Source organism: Vipera berus (assembly GCF_964194415.1).
Source record: "Vipera berus genome assembly, chromosome: 4".
NCBI lineage: Eukaryota > Metazoa > Chordata > Lepidosauria > Squamata > Viperidae > Vipera > Vipera berus.
In genome coordinates this window covers 20748064-20767061 of record NC_138206.1, presented here as the reverse complement: position 1 = coordinate 20767061, position 18998 = coordinate 20748064, and the positions used below count along the sequence as shown (strand labels likewise).

Here is an 18998-nt window from a genome sequence, read left to right as displayed (position 1 = left end):
ACATGGATTTATGCCCAAAACAGCCTTTATGCATTATCAGCAATTAAGATGTAACTTATCTCTTAAGAGCCTCATCTGAAGAGCAAATATTCATCTCTTCACAAGGTGTAAAAACAAATTTATTAGTGTAATGTGAGCATCATAGCTATATTTTAGTAGGAAGTCTTTAAAGTCAAATTCATACTTCTTTTCTATCAGTAACATTCACACAATCTTTTTCATTCGACACAGTCTTCTGAACCACCGTGAAGCATTTTGTGATGTAAGAGCTCTCACTTGCTGCTCTGCATTCACCTACATTTTTGGATTCAACCCATGAAAATCAAACACGAATCATGATGAAAAAATTATCGGGTTTTCCACAAAAGTACATACTGTACTGTAAAGACTGAAGCAAGATTACATCAGTATTCCAAAAGAAGTATTTTATAATTTATTATTTCAGCCTTACTTTTAAACTGCCTTTGTTCTTTTCTGTTTTTTTCTTCCTTTTCAGAGTCCAATTTCTTCTGGAGTTTTTCCTTTATTTCAATTTTTTTGGTTTCCTTTTCCTAAAAATGAAAAATAAACATAAACAAGAGTGCTGTGGATATGGACGATAACAAAAGCTAATCTAACTTAAAACATATAAACTTCTTCTTCTGTTCAATTTATTACAAAAGTATTAAGAACTGGCATTAATTTCCATATAGCCTGAAGAAGAGTAAAACATAGTGAAACTAATGGTTAACCAGTTATAGAGCAAAGCTACCGGTATACATGCATGGACATAAGGGCAATTTAAATCACAATTTAAAATGAATGTGAAGTCCAGGACATACCAAAAAAAATACTTTGATGTGTAAGAGGCATTCAACATATGCAACAGTATTTTTTCAGCATTTAAGTACATACCTTTATTTTTTTTTAAAAAAAGCAGCTTTCTCTCTTTGGAATGGAATGGTGAAGTACTCTCAGAAAATTACATTTCCCAAACCTTTGGACACATACATATTTCACTGGATTTTGTCTAAAGTACTTTTGGTTCTGTAACCAAAAGTGGCTCCCAGAGGGAGGGCGTTCTCTGTGGGCGCGCCTGACCTATGGAACCGTTTACCGGTTGAGCTCCGGATGGCTCCCGACCTTCGCTCCTTCCGACGCGACCTAAAAACATATCTGTTTGAGCAATCCGGTCTGGTCTGACGGGTTCTGTTGTAATTATTGTTTTAAGGTAACTTATCTTCTGCATTTGGGCAAAATTAGGGTTTAATTTGTTTTCAATATCTGTATTTGTGCATTCTGATATTTATGTCACTGTTCACCGCCCTGAGTCCTTAGGGAGAAGGGTGGTATATAAATCAAATAAATAAATAAATAAACAAACAAACAAACAAACAAACAAACAAGACAACCTGTGACCTGATGGATCATCCTTTTAGAGATATTTCTTTATCTAAACAGGATGACCACAGGTGGGCAAAAAAGAAAAGTGGGAGCAGGAGCAACTTCCAAATCGGCTTTCTCCTTTCCTTCCTTTTTCCTATTCCCTTCCCTCCCTTCCTCCCCCGCTCCCATTCCCAGCAGGCAGGTAAATGGCTGCTACTAGGTGGTGGAGGGAGAGAGTGGGTGGGTGCACAATGGCTGGCATGAGTGAACAAGAACTGAGGGAGGCTGCACAGGTGGGCCGGCTTACCTAAGCAACTTGCAATTCTCCCTGCCAGCTTCCCCATTGACTTTCTCCCCGCAAGCTTCCCACAAACAAAAACTTTACTAACGGGAAGGTGGCAGGAAGCCTCAGCAACCATGATCCACTTTAAAGTTCCTGCCAGTTTCCTCAATAACATCTGAGCAGCTGTCAGGGATTGTTGAAAATGAGGCTTACATGACTGGGGGCTCTGAAGCACTGCAACGCCCCCAACTTTCATTTCCATGGGAGTCATGGATCACAGCATATTATTAAATTAGCCCATTGAAGTTACCTTGGTTCAGTAACTGCTGCCTCATGCCGTCCTGTTGAACCCATTTTACAGACACGTGAGTTCTAGTACTATATAATCACTGGATGTCATAAAAATGTGAACTTACTCACAGGTAAATCACACAAGCTGATATCTGAACCCTTTTACTCATAAAGGATAAAACAGTAGGTTAATGCTATCTAATAGCCCTTAGATAACGCTTTACTTGAGTGAAAATAGCAGAACCATTTCAACCAAGTCTTACACAGCAGCAGTCTGATTATCTTGCATCATATTGCTTTGAGATTACTTACATAATCTGGGGAGTGGAAATAGTGTAATATAGTAGAATACACAAAACAGATAAGATAGGAAATTTAAGTGCTATTTCAATTCAAACTGCCTCGAAATGATTTATTTTAATTCTTTAAAAAAACTAAAAGGGGGAGAAAAAGATGAATGGCAACGCCTAGGGGGAAAAAACCCAAAGTTGCAGGTACACATGATTAAATGACGATTTGGAATAAAGAAAACGAGATCTGGTAAATAAATCCTAATTTTGTGTCATCCAATACTGATTACCTTAGAAAAAATGCCTTTTTCCTTTGGGGTTTCGTCAACATTCAGCTCACTTTTGGAGAGATTCTTCTTGCCAACCGTGCTCCCTCCTTTACTGCATTCAATCTCCATTGTAAATTTTTCAAAAAGATTCTCCTTTAAGGAATACGGAGATTTTATTTTCTCCTCCTCACTTCTCCAATTTATATTCTTTTCTTTGCTTTCAGGAACGGCTGCCTTTTGAAAGACATTCCCGCCATAAGATTGAACTGGCTTTGGCTCTTTGCTTTTCAGTTTCAGGCTGCTCCCTTCTCCTCCTGTATCACTGAGCCTGCATCCTCGTTCATCAACAGACAATTTCAAAGGCTTCTGTGTTGGAGCAGATAGAAATGGCCTCTTATTTTCGAGTTCGGGAGAAACTTTTGTTTTCTCTGGAATCTTCTGCTTTTTATGAGCGCTCTTCTTCTCCGAACTTTTATCTACTTTTCTATGTTCGTCTAATTCTGCAGCCTTCTTGTGTTTCTTCTTCTTCTTTTTAACCCTCATTTCAGAACTATCGTCTGTGCTTGAAGTGCTATCAGGCTGGTGAACTGCAACCTCTTCTAACCGGTATTTGCCAGAAGGCGCCTTATGTTTTTCCTCGCTGCTATCACTGTCTGAATCTTCACTTTCAAAATTTGCAGCCTGAGAAAAAGAATCCCCTTGCATGCTAGATTCACCGTCTAAATGATTAATCCCGTGTTTCCCCTTTTGCACGTGTTTACTTTCTTTGCTTTCCTCTTTCATTTTTTTCTTTCCATCTTTGCTTTCTTTCTTTTTACTGTGATCTTTGATATCCTCCCGCCTTTGCTTTTTGGAATCTTTAACATCTTCCTTTGACTCCGAAGTCCTTTTCTTTGGTTTGGAATCTGAAGCCAGACTGTCAGAAGAATTTTCACATTCTAGAACTGGTTTTTCTTTCACTTTGGCTAGTTTAGCTTTTTTCTTTTGTATTTCATCTTGGTTTTTATCTTCTTTGTCTTTAGATTTTTTCTTTTTCTTCTTTGGTGATCGGTCCCCTTTTGTATCACTTTGCCAATCACTATCTGCTTCAGAATCTGCTTCAAAAAGATCATCATTTAAAGGCAGTTTCTACAAAAGGGAGAGAAAGAAGGGACACTTAAAAACATTTAATATAGAATATAGAATAGATTAAAAGGATAGGATAGGATAGGACAGGATAGGACAGGACAGCACAGCATCTCACAGTAACATTAGTACATTAAAAATGCTTTCATATTTGATCTTTATATGGAGGAAGATAAAACCAAGGATCTGAGAACAAATTATCTATTTTCACCAAGATTTTATTAAAAAAAACTTTTTTCCTTTGACCAATCATATGTACATTTCTGAAGGCTTCCTCTGTTTTATGAGAGTTGCCATATAGCTGACAGAGTTACCATTCAATTAACTCAAGTGAAAAGTCCAAACTCCATCCATCTGTTTATGTAGTTTTGAGATTGAAACATTAATATTTTTGCAGAACATCATAAATATTGCATTTAAAATTATCAATATTATAACTCAAAAAATATTAGAAAAAAGCAATCAAATCATTTCAAGTCCATAATTGCAGCATATTAAAAATAAAGCAATAAAGTTATTTTCTTAATTAGAAGCAGTTTTGACTGTTATACCTTTCAAAAGGAAAACAGCAGGGATAAAATTCTGCCAGTAGGGGGCACCAGCAAAAAGCTCTGCCTGTTATTTTATCTAGCGCAGAGGTCCCCAACCTTTTGGGCACCCGGGACCAGTTCCAAGGAGAGAGGTTTTTCCGCGGACCAGAGGGTGCGTGGTTTTGTGTGCTGCCTGCATCCCATGGATGGGGCTTTGCTTGTTTGTGCGGCCCAGTTGCTGGCATGCTGCAGCCCAGTGCCAGCCCAAGGACCGGGGGTTGGGGACCCCTGATCTAGCACCACCATCTATACAACCAGGGTCTTCGTAGTCCATTTAGTGTGTGAGTAGGCAGGCATTTAAGAATGTAGGCTGGCCCTTAAGCAGTTGACTCTAAACAATAAAGACATTTTACTCAATATCGGCATTTCAAACTAGATATGAAAACCAAAGCAGCCAAAGTAGATGGTATAAAATTGGTATAACATTGCTAGAATATCTAGCAATCTGATAAGATTTCAATTATGGAGTCCTTGATGCTCTTTGAGTTAGGTTGTTTACTTGCAGAGGTTTACTATCTGATTAGGTGATATCATCCTTGCTAGTGAGTGTGGAGTTTTCTCCCTGTTTATGTACAATACAATTCAAACCCTGATAGTGCTGGTGGGGTTGTGGTTTTCTCCTTGGTAGTTCCTTGATTACGTTACTGTTTTCTGTTTGATTTCAATTAGTTTGCCTTTTAGTGTGTTACTTGTTTTTAAATTAATAAATAATTATGGGCAAAACCCTATCCAATCCTCTTTAAAATGAAAAGAGGCTGCTTCAGTACACAGAAGAAAACCTGCAGATTAAATCAAGCAAAAAATAAATCAAGATGACCAAATGAATTCTCCTCTTCACAGGTCCAAAGAAATGATGTGTGAAATTTTGTCTGAATCCTGAATCCCAATGAGAGACCAACAGTGTTTTACAGATAAACACCTAAGAATTTAAGGTAGCACGGGTAGCTTTTCCATTACTGAAAATCATTTTATCAATTTAATTTTGTAAAATTTTGGTTCCAATACAAAGATTTTTACAAGCAAATTCAAACCCATCATTCCGAGACAGCTTTTTTCCTAAGTATCAAGGGAGATCAAACTGTAAAGCCTAAAGATATTTTTAAATGGTTTAAGAACAGAGCTGTCATTGTCCTTGCTGAACAATGGTAATTAGGCGCAGAATTTCTTTTGCTAAGCAATGCGGTTATAAATGCATCATTTAGTGATGCCAATCCTGGCAATCCCAATTTCCATTGTTAAGCAAGAATCACAGGTTGTTATGCAAGGACCCTGGAACTTGTGATTTCCTGCCAGTTAGCAACAAGCAAAATCAGTGAGGAAGCTGGCAGGAAGTCACAGATCCTGGTCATGACAAGTTTTTCCTTTCGCAGCTCACAAGCAGGCAACAAGCAAGGAAGTTCTACCAAGTGGGGAGGGAGGGGGTACTGTGGTGTGGAGGGAGTGCAGCAAGGCCAAGGGATGCACAGCATGGGGAGGGCCAAATGCAGCAGTGCTAGTAGGTAAGGAGTGCAAGCGTGGGGAGGCCAGGGGCTCATGGCATAAATGCAGAAAGGGCGGAGGGTGTGGCTTGAGTGTAGCCAGGCTGGGCTGTGGCCACACTTGCCTTGTTGCTTTTCTCTTCTTTGGGGGAAAAAGCAGTAGGAGCAGGGCTGAGCTATCGGAGCCACTTTCAACCTTTTGCTTGTGGGAAGACATCAGGGAAGATTGCAAATAGTGATTCTATGACTCTGGGATTGCTGCAACCCATCTACATGCAAACTGGTTGCCAATTACCTGGGTCACAATCACATAACCACAGAGGTGCAGGGATGGCTGGAACCTCCACGACCGGTTCTTAACACTACTCATTCAACGCCTTCAGAACTGTGAACGATGACTGAACAAGTGATTGGTAAAGGAGGACTATCCACCCGGTTATGAGATATACCTCAGAAGAAAAGTAAAAGGGAGGGAAGTGCTTCAAGGATGGGCAGCGGGAGGAGGTCATGACACTTTGCAAAGGCTAGGATCCACCATTATGAAAAACGGGTCAAAACGAATGGAGTGAATGGTATGAAACCACATACCTGGAACTCTTTTTTAACAGGCTTAGATTTATTATCCAGCATTTTCTTTCGAAATTCAAGAAGAACTTCTTTACAGTCTTTCAAATGTTCCTCGGGTTCCCATGTGTCATCATCTGGCGCATAGCCTTTCCATCGTACTTTATATTTCACTTCTCCCTGGCAGAAAGAAAATAGTTATATCTATGCCTAATAACCATGATATCCCACTGAGTGGAATAAATAATTAGCAGTAGGCCCCCAATGTACACATAGATTCATTCAGGTCCCTCCCCTTAAATCCTGGCATTTAGTCGGATCTTGGAAGCAGGCCTGTTTCCATGGCTGCCCCTACCTTATGGAACACCCTCCCCTCGATGATCCTGCAGTCCCTCACCCATTCAGCCTTTTGGATGGGCATCAAGTTAGTGCTTTTTGTGCAAATGATAGGCTAAACTTAGTAAGGATGTTTGGAGTTGGTTGTGGGGCATCCCAAAGGAATGACTAAGGAGGTGGCTTTTAATTTGGTTTTATGATTTTTATAGTTCTGGATTTTACTGTTGTTGAAACTGGCCCAGATTTGTGTTTTAAGATGGATGTCCATATAAATATTTTGATTACTTAATCCTGGCAATGGAGAGGGAAATGGGTAATAAATAGCAAACAAAATATTTAACAACAGAAAAACATTCCATACCATAGGTTGGTTCAGCCTGGGTGAAGATTTCAATTCAGAATGGCTCAAATTAAATGTATTTGTTCCATTATTATGGAAAATTATTAAAGAAAAGTTGTGATTAAGTTTTGATTTGAATGAGGAAAAAAACTGTTTCAAAGTTTGATCATGCCCAGAACAATCATAACTTCCAGAAAGATTGGAGCAACTTCTTGAAATTTTAAACATGCTGAAATTATTTTTCAATATCAGTAACAAGAGTTATGTGAGGAAATGTTCTATTTTCAACTCAAGTTTTATATCAGAAAACAGTATTTTGTTATTACAGTACCCTAGAGGGTGGGGAAGTTGTACATCAATTTAATTCCTGGAAAAAAAATGCAATACAGGAGTCCTCACTAGAAAACACAGTCATAAAGCAAAACATCATGTGACTGCACTGGACCAATGTCAGCTCTAGTATGGTTGTTAAGCAAATTACAATAGGTCATTAAGGAAGGCATTACATGACCCAGACTTGTGATATCCTGCCTTGAGTTTGCTTGTTAGAAGCCAGCAGGGAAGGTTGAAAATGGAATGTTACGATCATTGAAAGCACGTGCCACTTCTGAAGCATCTCAATCATGATCACATGACCAGATAGATGCTACAAGTTTGAGAAACCATTGTAAATCTAATTTTTCAGTGTTGTTATAACTATAGTCACTGAACATACAGTTAATTGGTAGGTGAGGACTTCCTCTATCATACACACAGTCCTTGATTTACCTCAGTTCATTTACTGACGCTTTGAAGTTACAACAGCACTGAAAAAAATGACTTATGGCCATTTTTTACACTTATAATCATTGCAGCATTCCCATGGTCACGTGATCAAAATTCAGATGCTTGACAACTAATTCACATTTATGACAGTTACAGTATCCTGGAGTCATGTGATCCTCTTTTGAGAGCTGATGACAAGCAGTTAATGGGAAAATCAGAAAAACTGTGTTACTAATTTAAGAACTGCAGTGATTCCCTTAACAAAAGTGGCAAGAAAAGTTGTAAAATGAGGCAACATTCACTTAACATAAATTTTGGGCTCAACTGCGGTCATAAGGTGAGGATTGCCTATACCAGGGGTAGGCAACCTGGGCTCTTTTATGACTCATGGACTTCAACTCCCAGAATTCCTGAGTCAGCATAGCTGAAGTTGAAGTCCATGAGTCATAAAAGAGCCGAGGTTGCCTACCCCTGGCCTATACTGTAGTTTGACAAAGATACTGATAAAGGAAAGGCTTGGCAAGTTCCCAAACCTTCACAATAATACAGCTCAGGTGAACAGCTCTGCATGCCAACTCACTGGAATCTCCAGGAAGCCCAACTTCTGCAAAACTTTCAGTCTGAGACACTAGGCAAAAGTGTCTAATGCTGAGGGAACTAGACAGGTCACTTGTCCATTTCAGTTCAAGATGCTTGAACTTCGGAAAGGGTAGCCCAGGGATAGGCAACCTTGGCTCTTTTATGACTCATGGACTTCAACTCCCAGAATTCCTGAGTCAGCATAGCTGGCTTGGGAATTCTGGGAGTTGACGTCCATGCGTCATAAAAGAGCCAAGGTTGCCTACCCCTGGGCTAGACAATTCTCTCTGAAGGCAGACAAACTGAACTGGCCCCCAGCCCCGTTTTTTGGTTTCTCATGAAAACTGCAATCGATCACAATAGAGCTGGACCGGACCTTGGAGGGCTTCTAGTCTAGTCTAACCCCCTGCTATCATTTCAGACGGGTGGCTGTCCAGTCTCTTCTTAAAAACCTCCAGTGATGGCGTGCCCACGATTTCTGAAGGCCAGCTGTTCCACTAGTTAATCATCCTCACTGTTAGGAAGTTTCTCCTTAATTCCAGGTTGCTTCTCTCCTCGATTAATTTCCATCCATTGCTTTTTGTTCTGCCTTCAGGTGCTTTGGAAAAGAAGTTGATGATAACTTTATTGTCACTTTGTATGTGCACCAATCGGCATACATCAAAATGAAATTTCATTGCATACGGCTCTCAAAGGGTCACCACCTCCGATATATACTCCTTGTTCGTGGCCCGCTCAAATTTCACATTGTCCATTTTAATCTCTAGGGAGTGAACGATGGCAAACAGGACAGATGGAAATGGGGCTCCATGTGGATCAGCCCTCAAATTCGCTTGTATTCTGACAACCTCGCCTTCTTTCCTTTTTCTGATCCTGACTCTTCCACCTTTTCCTTAAAGAGGCCTTGCTTCTTTTCGCCCCTGGAGCACGCTGCCGCTGCCACCAACTCCTCCAAAAGCCTCTCTTTCTTCCTCTGGGCCTGCCGACAGCCTCATCCAGTTCCTTCGCTCCATAAGCTTCAGGTCCTCTCCTCCTCTGGAAACAGCCCTGATTTGCAATACAATCCATCACTGGGCCAGCAGTCAGATCTTGCTGCTGGTAGAACAAATTCTACCCTCTCAAATTGACCCTCTCTTTTGTGGCAGCCCCTCAAATATTAGAATACCTCTATCACGTCACCCCTAGTCCTTCTTTTCTCTAGATTAGGTAAAGGTTCCCCCGCACATGCGTGCTAGTCGTCCATTTCAAGGCCGAAGAGCCAGCGCTTGTCCAAGGACGTCTCCGTGGTCATGTGGCCAGCATGACTAGATGCCAAAGGCGCACGGAACGCTGTTACCTTCCCACCGTAGTGGCACCTATTTTTCTACTTGCATTTTTACGTGCTTTCGAACTGCTAGGTTGGCAGAAGCTGGGACAAGTAACAGGCGCTCACTCTATGTTACTTGGGATTCGACCCGCCAAACTGCCGACCTTCTGATCGACAAGCTCAGCATCCTAACCCACTGAGCCACCACGTCCCTTCAAAAGCACTACTAGGACTACGCAAAGAATTTGAAAGGTCACTTTCCGAAATGTGAACCAAATGATTTGCCACAAAACACTGAGGCTGCTTCATCTTTGAGGAGCAGTCCCAGGGAATGGGCTGCCTGTGCATACACTGATGAGCTGCAAGAGCAACTTTGCTGAACCTTGAAGAGGACACAATTATCCCTTTTCTCTAGATTAGCCATATCCAATGCCTGCAACCTTTCGTCTCATGTTTTAGTCAACTTTCCTCCCTTTTGGGGGGGAGGGGGAGGGAAGGAAGCCGCCTTCCGAATTTAGAGACGGAAGGTCCAAGTTCCGATCTCAGCCGCATTTCCTTCACTTTTGTACTAGCTGCAAAAAGAGAGAAAAAGACCGAGGCGTGAAACGACAGGAAAGCCTTTTCATTCCTCATCGCATTCCCTCTTTTTCTCTCCCTTCGCCCTGGGTCGTCTTGTCCCAATTTCCTCGCCTCTCCCGGGAAGGGCGAGAGAAAGATCCTGCGAGGCCAGCTCCGTTCTGCCCTTACGAAGCCCGCCTCCGCCGGACTTACATCTTCCGTTTTCATATCCAAGATCTTCTCCACCTCGTAGACGTTCTCCTCCTCCTCGTCTTCACTCTCGCCGCCGCCGCCGCCGCCGCCGCCGCCTCCACCGGCTCCCGCTGCCGAGGTCGCCGTCTCCGATTCCATTCGGCTTTCTTCCGCCCGGCCACCCGCCGGCGATTTCGCCGCCATCGCCTCCTCCTCCTCTTCAGCCGCGCTCACGGCCGCCGCCATGCTGGAGGCGAATCTTTAACGACAACATCTCGTTTCCCCTCCCCGCGTGTGGAGGCAGCCGAAGGCCCTGATAGGCTGCTGAGAGAGCGGCGCTGGCCTTCGCTACAAATCCCTTCCCCGCGATGACAGTGAGGTAAGCAGAACGGCCGCCAATCAGAGCAAGGGTCGGAAACGTGCAGTCGTACCTAGGGCGGAAGGTAGCCAACCAGAAAACGCGACGGGAAAGGAGGCGGGGCGGGAGAGCTCAGTGAAAGCTACCTTGGAGTTTTGCTTGGCGTGCGCGTGTGCTCTTTGGGCTGCTTTTTTTTTTAAAAAAATCACAATCTAGTTTATACCTTGTGATTTTCTATCCGAGTACAGAACTTGGATTTTTCCATTTCTGCTGCAACACACAAGAACGGCATGCCTTGAGTTTCAGGTAGCTGAGGGCTTTACGGTGCAGTTTTCTCTATCCTTGGGGCTTAAGCGAATTTCCCACTCATACAGGTAGTCCTCGACTTACAACAGTTCATTTAGTGACCATTCAGTTATACAATAGCACTGAAAAAGTGACATGACAGTTTTTCAGTTATGACCTTTGCTGCATCCCTTTGATCATGTAATCAAAATTCAGATGCTTGGCAAGTGGTTCATATTTATGATGGTTGCAGTGTCCCAGGATCACGTGATCATCTTTTGCAACCTGACAAGCAGTCAATGGGGAAACCAGATTCACTTAACGACTGGGTTGCTAACTGCAGTGATTCACTTAATAACTGTGGCAAGAAAGGTGGTAAAATGGGCCAAAACTCACTTAACAAATGTATTACTTAGCAACAGAAATTTTGGGCTCAATTGTGGCTGTAAGTCGAAGACTACCTATACCTGTACTGAAGTCCATCTGCATCTGAATGAGGAAGAAGCATGCTTTCAAAAGGCTGAAATTAGCTGCAGGAAGTCGGCAAGCTGGAGCAGAATGCCATTTTCTGATCAGGGAGATTGGCCAAACTCTCTAAAATAATATACTGTATTGCTTGTAAAATATATGTTTGACTTCCAAATTCACATGGTATGGGGCCAAGTTATTTGAGGGATTGTCCCTCCCAATTCTATTTACCGTCTCATCAGGTTTGGCAGGAAGGGCACATTGCAGATTTCGTCCACAAAAGAATGTCATCTGGATCCAATAGATCAGGGGTGTCAAACTCAATTTCATTGAGGGCCGCATCAGCATTGCGGTTGCCCTCAGGAGGCCGGGTGGGTGTGGCCTGGGTGGGCATGGCCTACTGGGGGTGTGTGGCTAGAGTGTGTATGGCCTACTGGGTGGGCATGATCAAGGGTGCCTATGGGGGCCTGGGCAGGAGTGGGACAGAACTGAGGGTCTCTGGCAGGAGGAGGGTCTCTGGGCCAGGGCTAGGGCAGTGGGGGTCGTTCCCTCACTGTTTCCAGGATGGCTTCGCGGGCCGCATGAAACCACTTCACGGGCCAGATCTGGCCCCCGGGCCTTGTGTTTGACATGTCTGCAATAGATGATCCTTTTCTGCTAAGGTGCCCAACCTTTGGAATTTTATCCCGACTTTGGCTTTTCACCACCACAGCCAGGCCTCCTACACGCTGACAGCTGTCATACTGCTGCCTGTGGCTGCTTGCAGCCGCTCGCAGAATGCCATGTGGCATGTTGCACTGGTGCCACCGCTCGCGGCAGGAGGCTGTGTGGCGGGGGGACGCCTCTCACAGGACATCGCATGTCACGTTGCACTGGTACCATTGCTCACAGCAGGATGCTGCAGAGCATTGTGCTGGTGCTGCCGCTTGCGGCAAGACACCATGTGACATGCCATGCCAGTGCTGCCGCTCACACCATGGTGTAACGCACATAACATCTTGCTGCGAGTGGCAGCACCAGCACAATGCGCCATATGTCCTCCTGCCACAAGTGGTGGCACTAGCGCAACACGCCACATGGATTGCAGCAAGCAGCTGCAGAAGAAGTCGGGTGGTAGTGCGATAGGTGTCGAGGCCTGGGAGGCCTGGCTGCAGCGATCCTAAGATAAGTGGGTAAGACATCCCCTGAAAATAAGATTTAGTGTTTCTTTTGGAGGCAAAAAAATTGACAAGACCGGGTTTTATTTTCAGGGAAACACGGTAGTTGCACTTTCTTTTCTCTGACTAAAAATATGTTTTTCTCATTTGTATTTTGTTGCTTTTCTATGCTTCAGTTTTCCCTTAAATACAATTGAAGATAAGAATGGGCAAGTCTTCAATAATTTCTTTTTCAATTGTATCAATCATTTGATTTTTATTAAATCAATTGTGCTTAAAAGAAACCAAAATTTCAAACTCTTTTTTTTGACAAAGGAAGCAGTATTTCCGAAACTATACAAAATAACTGTATTTAGAGGGTGAGAAGAAAAAGAAAAATAGTGTTGTTTAGATAATGTTTCTAGAATGCATGCATATTATTTATACAAGTATATTCTTTATTGCTCATATAAAGTCAGACACATCATTAGAAAATCACAGGACAATGTCTGATTTACTATGGCTAACTCTAACCTTAATTCATTGGAGAAGTCACTGATGCTAGGATGGAACAAAGGGACAAAGAACACGCTGGCTTGATAACAGAACTATACAAAGATAAACATCCAACAATTGAAAGAAGCTGTGAGCACGTGCTTATAAAGTCACCAACGTGACTGGTTAAAACAACAGTATTCTTGATTACAACCTACACACATAATGAAATATATAAAGAGAACAAAAAAAATACTAAGTTGAACCTCAGCATAATTATAATCTTAAATAAGGAAATCAATGATAGTGTGCTTTTACTGTGAGTATTTTCATTACTAAGAGAAGAGCAAACTTAGCAGTGTTCAATTATTAACAGAATGAGAACCATGAAGTATGTTGTGTTCATTATTTAAATGCCCAGGAGTTTTTTAGTGGCGTCATCCCAGTCTTTTCCAAGCTGAAGACACTGGCAAATACCTGGAAATTCACGGTTAGTTCTGTTTGCCCACTCAATTGCTTTCCTTACTGGACTAAGTGCCCTGTAAACAGTGATGAAAGAAAGAAAAATATTAAGAACAATCATTGCAAAACAGCAACAGCAAAACAGACTACTGTATATGTATTCAATTACTCCAATCTGGAATACAGGTGAGTTATGACCACAACTGAGCCCTAAATGTCCATTGCTAAGCAAGGTAGTTGTTAAGTGAATTTTTCCCCATTTTATGTTAGTAACGTGGTTGTTAAATTAATTAGGCTTCCTTACTGACTTTGCTCGTCAGAAGGTTGCAAAAGGGGATCATATGACACTGGGGCACTGCAGCTGTCATAAATACATGCCAGTTGTCAAGTGTCTGAATTTTGATCATGTGACTACGGGGATGCTGCAAAGGTCGTAAATGTGAAAAATGCTCATAAGTCACTTTTTTGTGTCATTGTTAACTTCAGTCACTAAACGAATGGTTGTAAGTCGAGGACTACCTGTAATGAAAAGCATGATGTCAGATTGTATTAAAAATTATTCTGATGCTTGTATGTCTCCAAACAGGTTTCACATTTAAATCAAAGTAAAGAAATGCCCGATATAGCGGATACAGAACATTTTGGTATCCAATTTGGTGGAGCAGTGGTGGAGCAGTGGGCTAATGCCTCCTTAAGTAACACCAGCTGCCTGCAATTAGTGCAGGTTCGCATCCCACCAGGCTCAAGGTTGACTCAACCTTCCATCCTTCCGAGGTAGGTAAAATGAGGACCCAGATTGTTGGGGGCAATTAAGCTGACTTTGTAATAATGCCGCTTGGGGGTATGTGAAAGCCCTAATAAGCAGGCATATACATAGAATGAAGGCTACTGCTAAGCTTGTAAGCCGCCCTGAGTCTTCGGAGAAGGGCGGGATATAAATGGAATTAAAAAATAATAATTCAATGCTTTAAACATTCAAAGGATTGACTGACTTAGGACTAGTTTATCTGAAAAACCACTTTCCACCTATCAACCCACATCAGGAATAGCTAATTTTTGCAGGCTAATAGGCACACTTGTATTTTAAGTATTGGCTATTGTGTTTTGGAGGTGTGGGTGAGATTAGGCAGGAGTATCTGTTCGCAGACTAGCTGCCACAATGAGCATATTCAGTCACACAGCATGCTTTTACCAGTAACTGATAAGGTAACTGATACACTTGCTTCATGCTACCTACTTCTGGTCCACATGAATGCCATTAGTACCCCAGCTGATCGTTGTCTTTTTCTTAAAAGGTAAACACACTTGCAAACAAAGCTTTAGGCTGCAGCAGGGGTAGGCAACCTCGGCTCTTTTATGACTCATGGACTTCAGCTCCCAGAATTCCTGAGTCAGCTATGCTGACTCAGGAATTCTGGGAGTTGAAGTCCATGAGTCATAAAAGAGCCGAGGTTGCCTACCCCTGGGCTGTAGGAACCAACTGTGGATTTTCTTAAAACACTGGTCATCAAAGAAGTTGTGAGATTTTCTCAGACAGAAAAATGCCATTGCAGATTAGGCCTTTAGTCTGTACGCTGCCAGCTTCCCACTCTTTAAATAAATTAAATATGGAGCAAAGAACTTGGTGCCAAACGAGGGATTTCTTAAAATCCACCAGTTTTTAATTTTAGGGGAAGTTATGAATTTAGTTGTCCTTTTTATATTGCTTTTGAATGGATATATACAGGAACTACAGAATGGTATAACTAATTAAAAGTCATGTTTCTAAAACAGCCTGAATATTATTTTGTTTTTTGTTCCCAAGTATACCATGATGGAGGAGAGTCTTTCAGTCTCGTTAGAGATTTGAAGATAAGACCTTCCAGTTGTTTGAAACATATAGCTTGGAGCACTAGAAGGGTGGCAATCAGCTGCAACAGCCTCTCTTTTCCTTTTGGACCTAGAGGGGGAAAAAAAGAAAGAATGGACTCGTGCCTTTTTCATTTTAAACAGTTAATTCTTGATCACACTTGTTAAAATAGCCTTATCTGAATGCTGAATGTCCAAAGGTTTTGATTATATACATCCCTCACTTCCTAGAGATATAAAAAGGAAAAGATACTCTCAAATCAAGATTGGCTCTGGATAACTACACGGACATGCCTACAATTTTGTTTAGCAACCATACAGAAGCGGTTTGCCATAGTCATCTTTCAGTGCTAATGGCATCCCATGGAAACACCACCTCTGTGCTAAGACCAAATCAAGCGTGCTCTCATCTTGTTGACGTTATTTTAAGAAGAGGTGAAAATACCTCTTATAAGCCAGAAGTTCCAATTTTGAAAAAAAGAATTCAATGTCTGCTGATCATCATTTTAGAAGACATGAAATTTAAGTACACAGACTCAATTTAATGCAGGATTTGCAAGAATCTATATAAAGTAAAAGAATGGCAATACATTTTTTGGGGTGTTCCGATAACTTTTACAATTCTTAGTGTACTGACATGCAGTTACTACTCCGTATCTCTGCAAAGATGTAATACTGACAATTATTAATCTGGCCTGGAATAGAGATTTTTTTTTTTAAAAAAAACAAACCTAAAGATTTATCATAAAAATAGATATGTTTTTTTTCCAGCAAACTAAATTCATTTCCTAGCATTATTGTTTTTTGTTATTCAGTTTCTAAGTCATGTCTGAATCCCCACAGACCATAGCATACCAGGTCTCCTGTTCTCCACTGTCTCCTGAAGTCTGTCCAAACTCATGCCCATTGTGTCAAATGATGCTGACTAACCATCTCATCCTCTGCCATCCCTTTCTCCTTTTGCCTTCAATCTTTCCCAGCATCAGGGAATTTTCCAATGATTCCATTTTAATTATTATGGCTTCAATTCAGAGCAAGTTAACTGTCCATTACAAACAGTGCACCATAGCTAACATTTCACACTAGGCAAAAGTAATAATTGGTATCAAATTTAACAAGCAATGCTATCTTCTCAGAGAATCTGAGTAGCCTATTTTTCCTGGATATATTGGAAAGTACATGGTTAAAATGATTGGAAATGTCCTTACCAAGTGACTGAATTCCATTTTTTGCAAGTGAAACATTAATTAAATGATGCACATCAAGATCCAAAAGCATCCCAACCTCAGAGGTAAGTTGCCAAAATCCATCCTATAAAATAAAATACGATTCTCAAAATTTGAAAGAAATGTGCTTATGTTTTATGAAAAAAAGTTAATAATATTTTTGTCCTTTCATTTTTGTCATACAATCTTACAACTAAATAAGGAAACTTTATTCAAGTGGATGCTCTACAAAGCAAGGCATCTTTTGCCACTGAACACCATTTAAATCATGGCAATATGAGAGACATTCCAAATTCATTCCTTTCTGTGATTTCTGCTTTAATAACATACCACTTAAACAATTTTAAAATCTGTAATAATGATAACAGGAGAACCTTTCTCACTAGGCAAGGAAAATGGGAAATAATCCAGTAATTCAAAGTTCCTAGAGAAAAAAAATGGAATTTCACATGCACATGCTTACACATGGAGAAAGTATAAAAACAACCACCAAATAAAAATTTAAAATATAAATTCCCATCTCCCCACTTTTTTATCATTACAAATTGACAAAGTAGGTTACGCTTGGAAATTGAACCAAATGTAAACATATATTGCTTATTCAAAACTGAGCCCTATTCCCCCCCCCCCGTTAAATATAGACAGTAGTACCTGATTTTGAAGCTTGAAGAGCTGAGGCCAGTCAACAGAACTTAAGGGCACCCTAAATGATCTGGGAGCTCTGTCCTGCAAATTCATAAGAAGGTAGGAAGTCAAAGCAACAACAGATTTTGAAGGAAGAGAATTAAAAATATTTGACATAATCAATTTTGCAAAATGATCTTCAAGAGGTCAGAGGAATATGCATAATTTGCTAAGTCCTTCATACCAAGTGGGAAGAGAGGCAAAGGAGCAATCCACAGCATTCTTGTCAAAAATAAAACATGCTGGATTTGGCAGAGGAAAGATTGCTGCTAGCTATAGTTCTGTGCTCTCTAAGAGGTTTAGCCTGAAATTATAAATTAGTACTCCTCAATCATAATTATAAGATCAATGCTATTTTCAGTAAGGATTTCATGGTTCACTTTTGATCAAGAACAAATTTATTTTGTTGTCAACTGATTATATACTACGAAAAAAGCATGAATCCTTTGGGAAATAAAATTAGAATGGATGAGTGAAAATGTTATAAGCCCACAGATGATAATACTAATGTACTAGAAACCCTGATATGTTCTTTAGCATCTGTTCTTTCACTTCAATTGGTGGAAGGTGGTTGTGAGAACAGGCCATGTTCTTTTTGTTTCTGAAATGAAAGCTTATATGGAAGCTCTCACAGTATAACGACACTCAACACACCCTAGGCTTATCATCATGATCAATGAATGAAATGTCAGTACATGGAACATCATCACAAAAATTTGCCTGAAAGCCCAGTGCTGAAAGCATAGGCTTTAGCAGGAAAACTCATGGTTGCAGGTTTTGGGGACCCAGATGGTGTTACATAACGTTTCTTGAATCTGGTACCACTATCCATTCAGTGAGCTACACTGCCACACTGAAATCCTTGAAACAATAATTATTGTTTGAAGAATTTGGAAGCATAAGGAGGAAATTTTGATGCATTCTAACAGTGACAAGTTTCACACCACACAAGCCATCCAAAAGGCAAATTGTGAAGTTGGATCTTACTATCTTATCCCATCCATCATACACTCCAAAACCTGGTGCATTATGATTTACACCCTTCCCCAAAATTGAAGGAATCTTTGGACAACTGTTTGACTGGTGGAAAGGACTGTCAGGAGTTGGATGAGGATATAAAGAATGGGATTCTTTCATGAGGATATTAAGAGGTTTGTCCATCATTGACAAATGTGTGCAGCAAATGGTGGTAATTATGTGGAGAAATAAATACAGTAGCAAAACAGTTCATTTCAAGAATTCCTGTTTCATTTATTAAAATATCCCTATTTAAACTTGAATTATGGAGGTGGACACATTACTTTTCATTCAGCCCTCATATAAACAAAGGATACAAGGACATCCATATTATAAATAACTGTATTAAATGTATATTACAATTTACCTGGCATGAATTCTCTTCTGAAGATTTAGCTGCATAATAAGTCGTCTTTAATTTTGTTTCAGAAGCTTTATAAAGAGCTTTACCAAAAGCAGAACGCTTCACTTTTCTTGTAGGTTTTAATATTTCTCCTTCTGATTGAAAGGTAAGCAGTTGCTTAGAAACTGGTTTCTTTTTTTTGTGCGAAACAGTTTTACAAACAGGGGGTCTGTGAGCTTGTTCAAAAGCAATTTCTTCCCTGTCTGATGCGCACAAGACTTCCTGAAAACCAAAACCAAGTTTGTGAACAGATTGTCACTTTGACTGAAATGTAAGCTGGTTATG

The 18998-nt window shown here is 40.8% G+C and overlaps 3 protein-coding genes across 6 annotated transcripts in view; 1 reads left to right on the top strand and 2 right to left on the bottom strand.

Annotated features, from left to right (window-relative positions):
* The window catches only part of MPHOSPH8 (M-phase phosphoprotein 8), a 38353-nt gene extending 27725 nt beyond the window's left edge, over nucleotides 1-10628 (bottom strand). For 2 of the 4 annotated variants that reach the window (XM_081327917.1, XM_081327918.1), the window contains exons 1-4: nucleotides 10353-10627; nucleotides 6280-6435; nucleotides 2520-3626; nucleotides 452-551 (exon numbers count right to left, since the gene is read on the bottom strand). In XM_081327917.1, the coding sequence (XP_081184043.1) occupies nucleotides 452-551; nucleotides 2520-3626; nucleotides 6280-6435; nucleotides 10353-10577 (1588 nt within the window). In that variant the 5' untranslated portion in view covers nucleotides 10578-10627. Of the gene's footprint in view, nucleotides 1-451; nucleotides 552-2519; nucleotides 3627-6279; nucleotides 6436-10352 lie in introns of all 4 variants that reach the window. The other 2 variants (XR_014026457.1, XM_081327919.1) reach the window with 2 other exon arrangements.
* Nucleotides 10617-18998, top strand: part of CPAP (centrosome assembly and centriole elongation protein) — a 95106-nt gene continuing 86724 nt past the window's right edge. The window contains exon 1 of the mRNA XM_081327914.1: nucleotides 10617-10710. The gene's annotated coding sequence lies outside the window, so the exon portion shown is untranslated. The remainder of the gene's footprint in view (nucleotides 10711-18998) is intronic.
* The window catches only part of PARP4 (poly(ADP-ribose) polymerase family member 4), a 63078-nt gene continuing 57095 nt past the window's right edge, over nucleotides 13016-18998 (bottom strand). The window contains exons 34-38 of the mRNA XM_081326686.1: nucleotides 18678-18935; nucleotides 17261-17335; nucleotides 16592-16694; nucleotides 15345-15474; nucleotides 13016-13612 (exon numbers count right to left, since the gene is read on the bottom strand). Of these exons, the coding sequence (XP_081182812.1) occupies nucleotides 13483-13612; nucleotides 15345-15474; nucleotides 16592-16694; nucleotides 17261-17335; nucleotides 18678-18935 (696 nt within the window). The 3' untranslated portion in view covers nucleotides 13016-13482. The remainder of the gene's footprint in view (nucleotides 13613-15344; nucleotides 15475-16591; nucleotides 16695-17260; nucleotides 17336-18677; nucleotides 18936-18998) is intronic.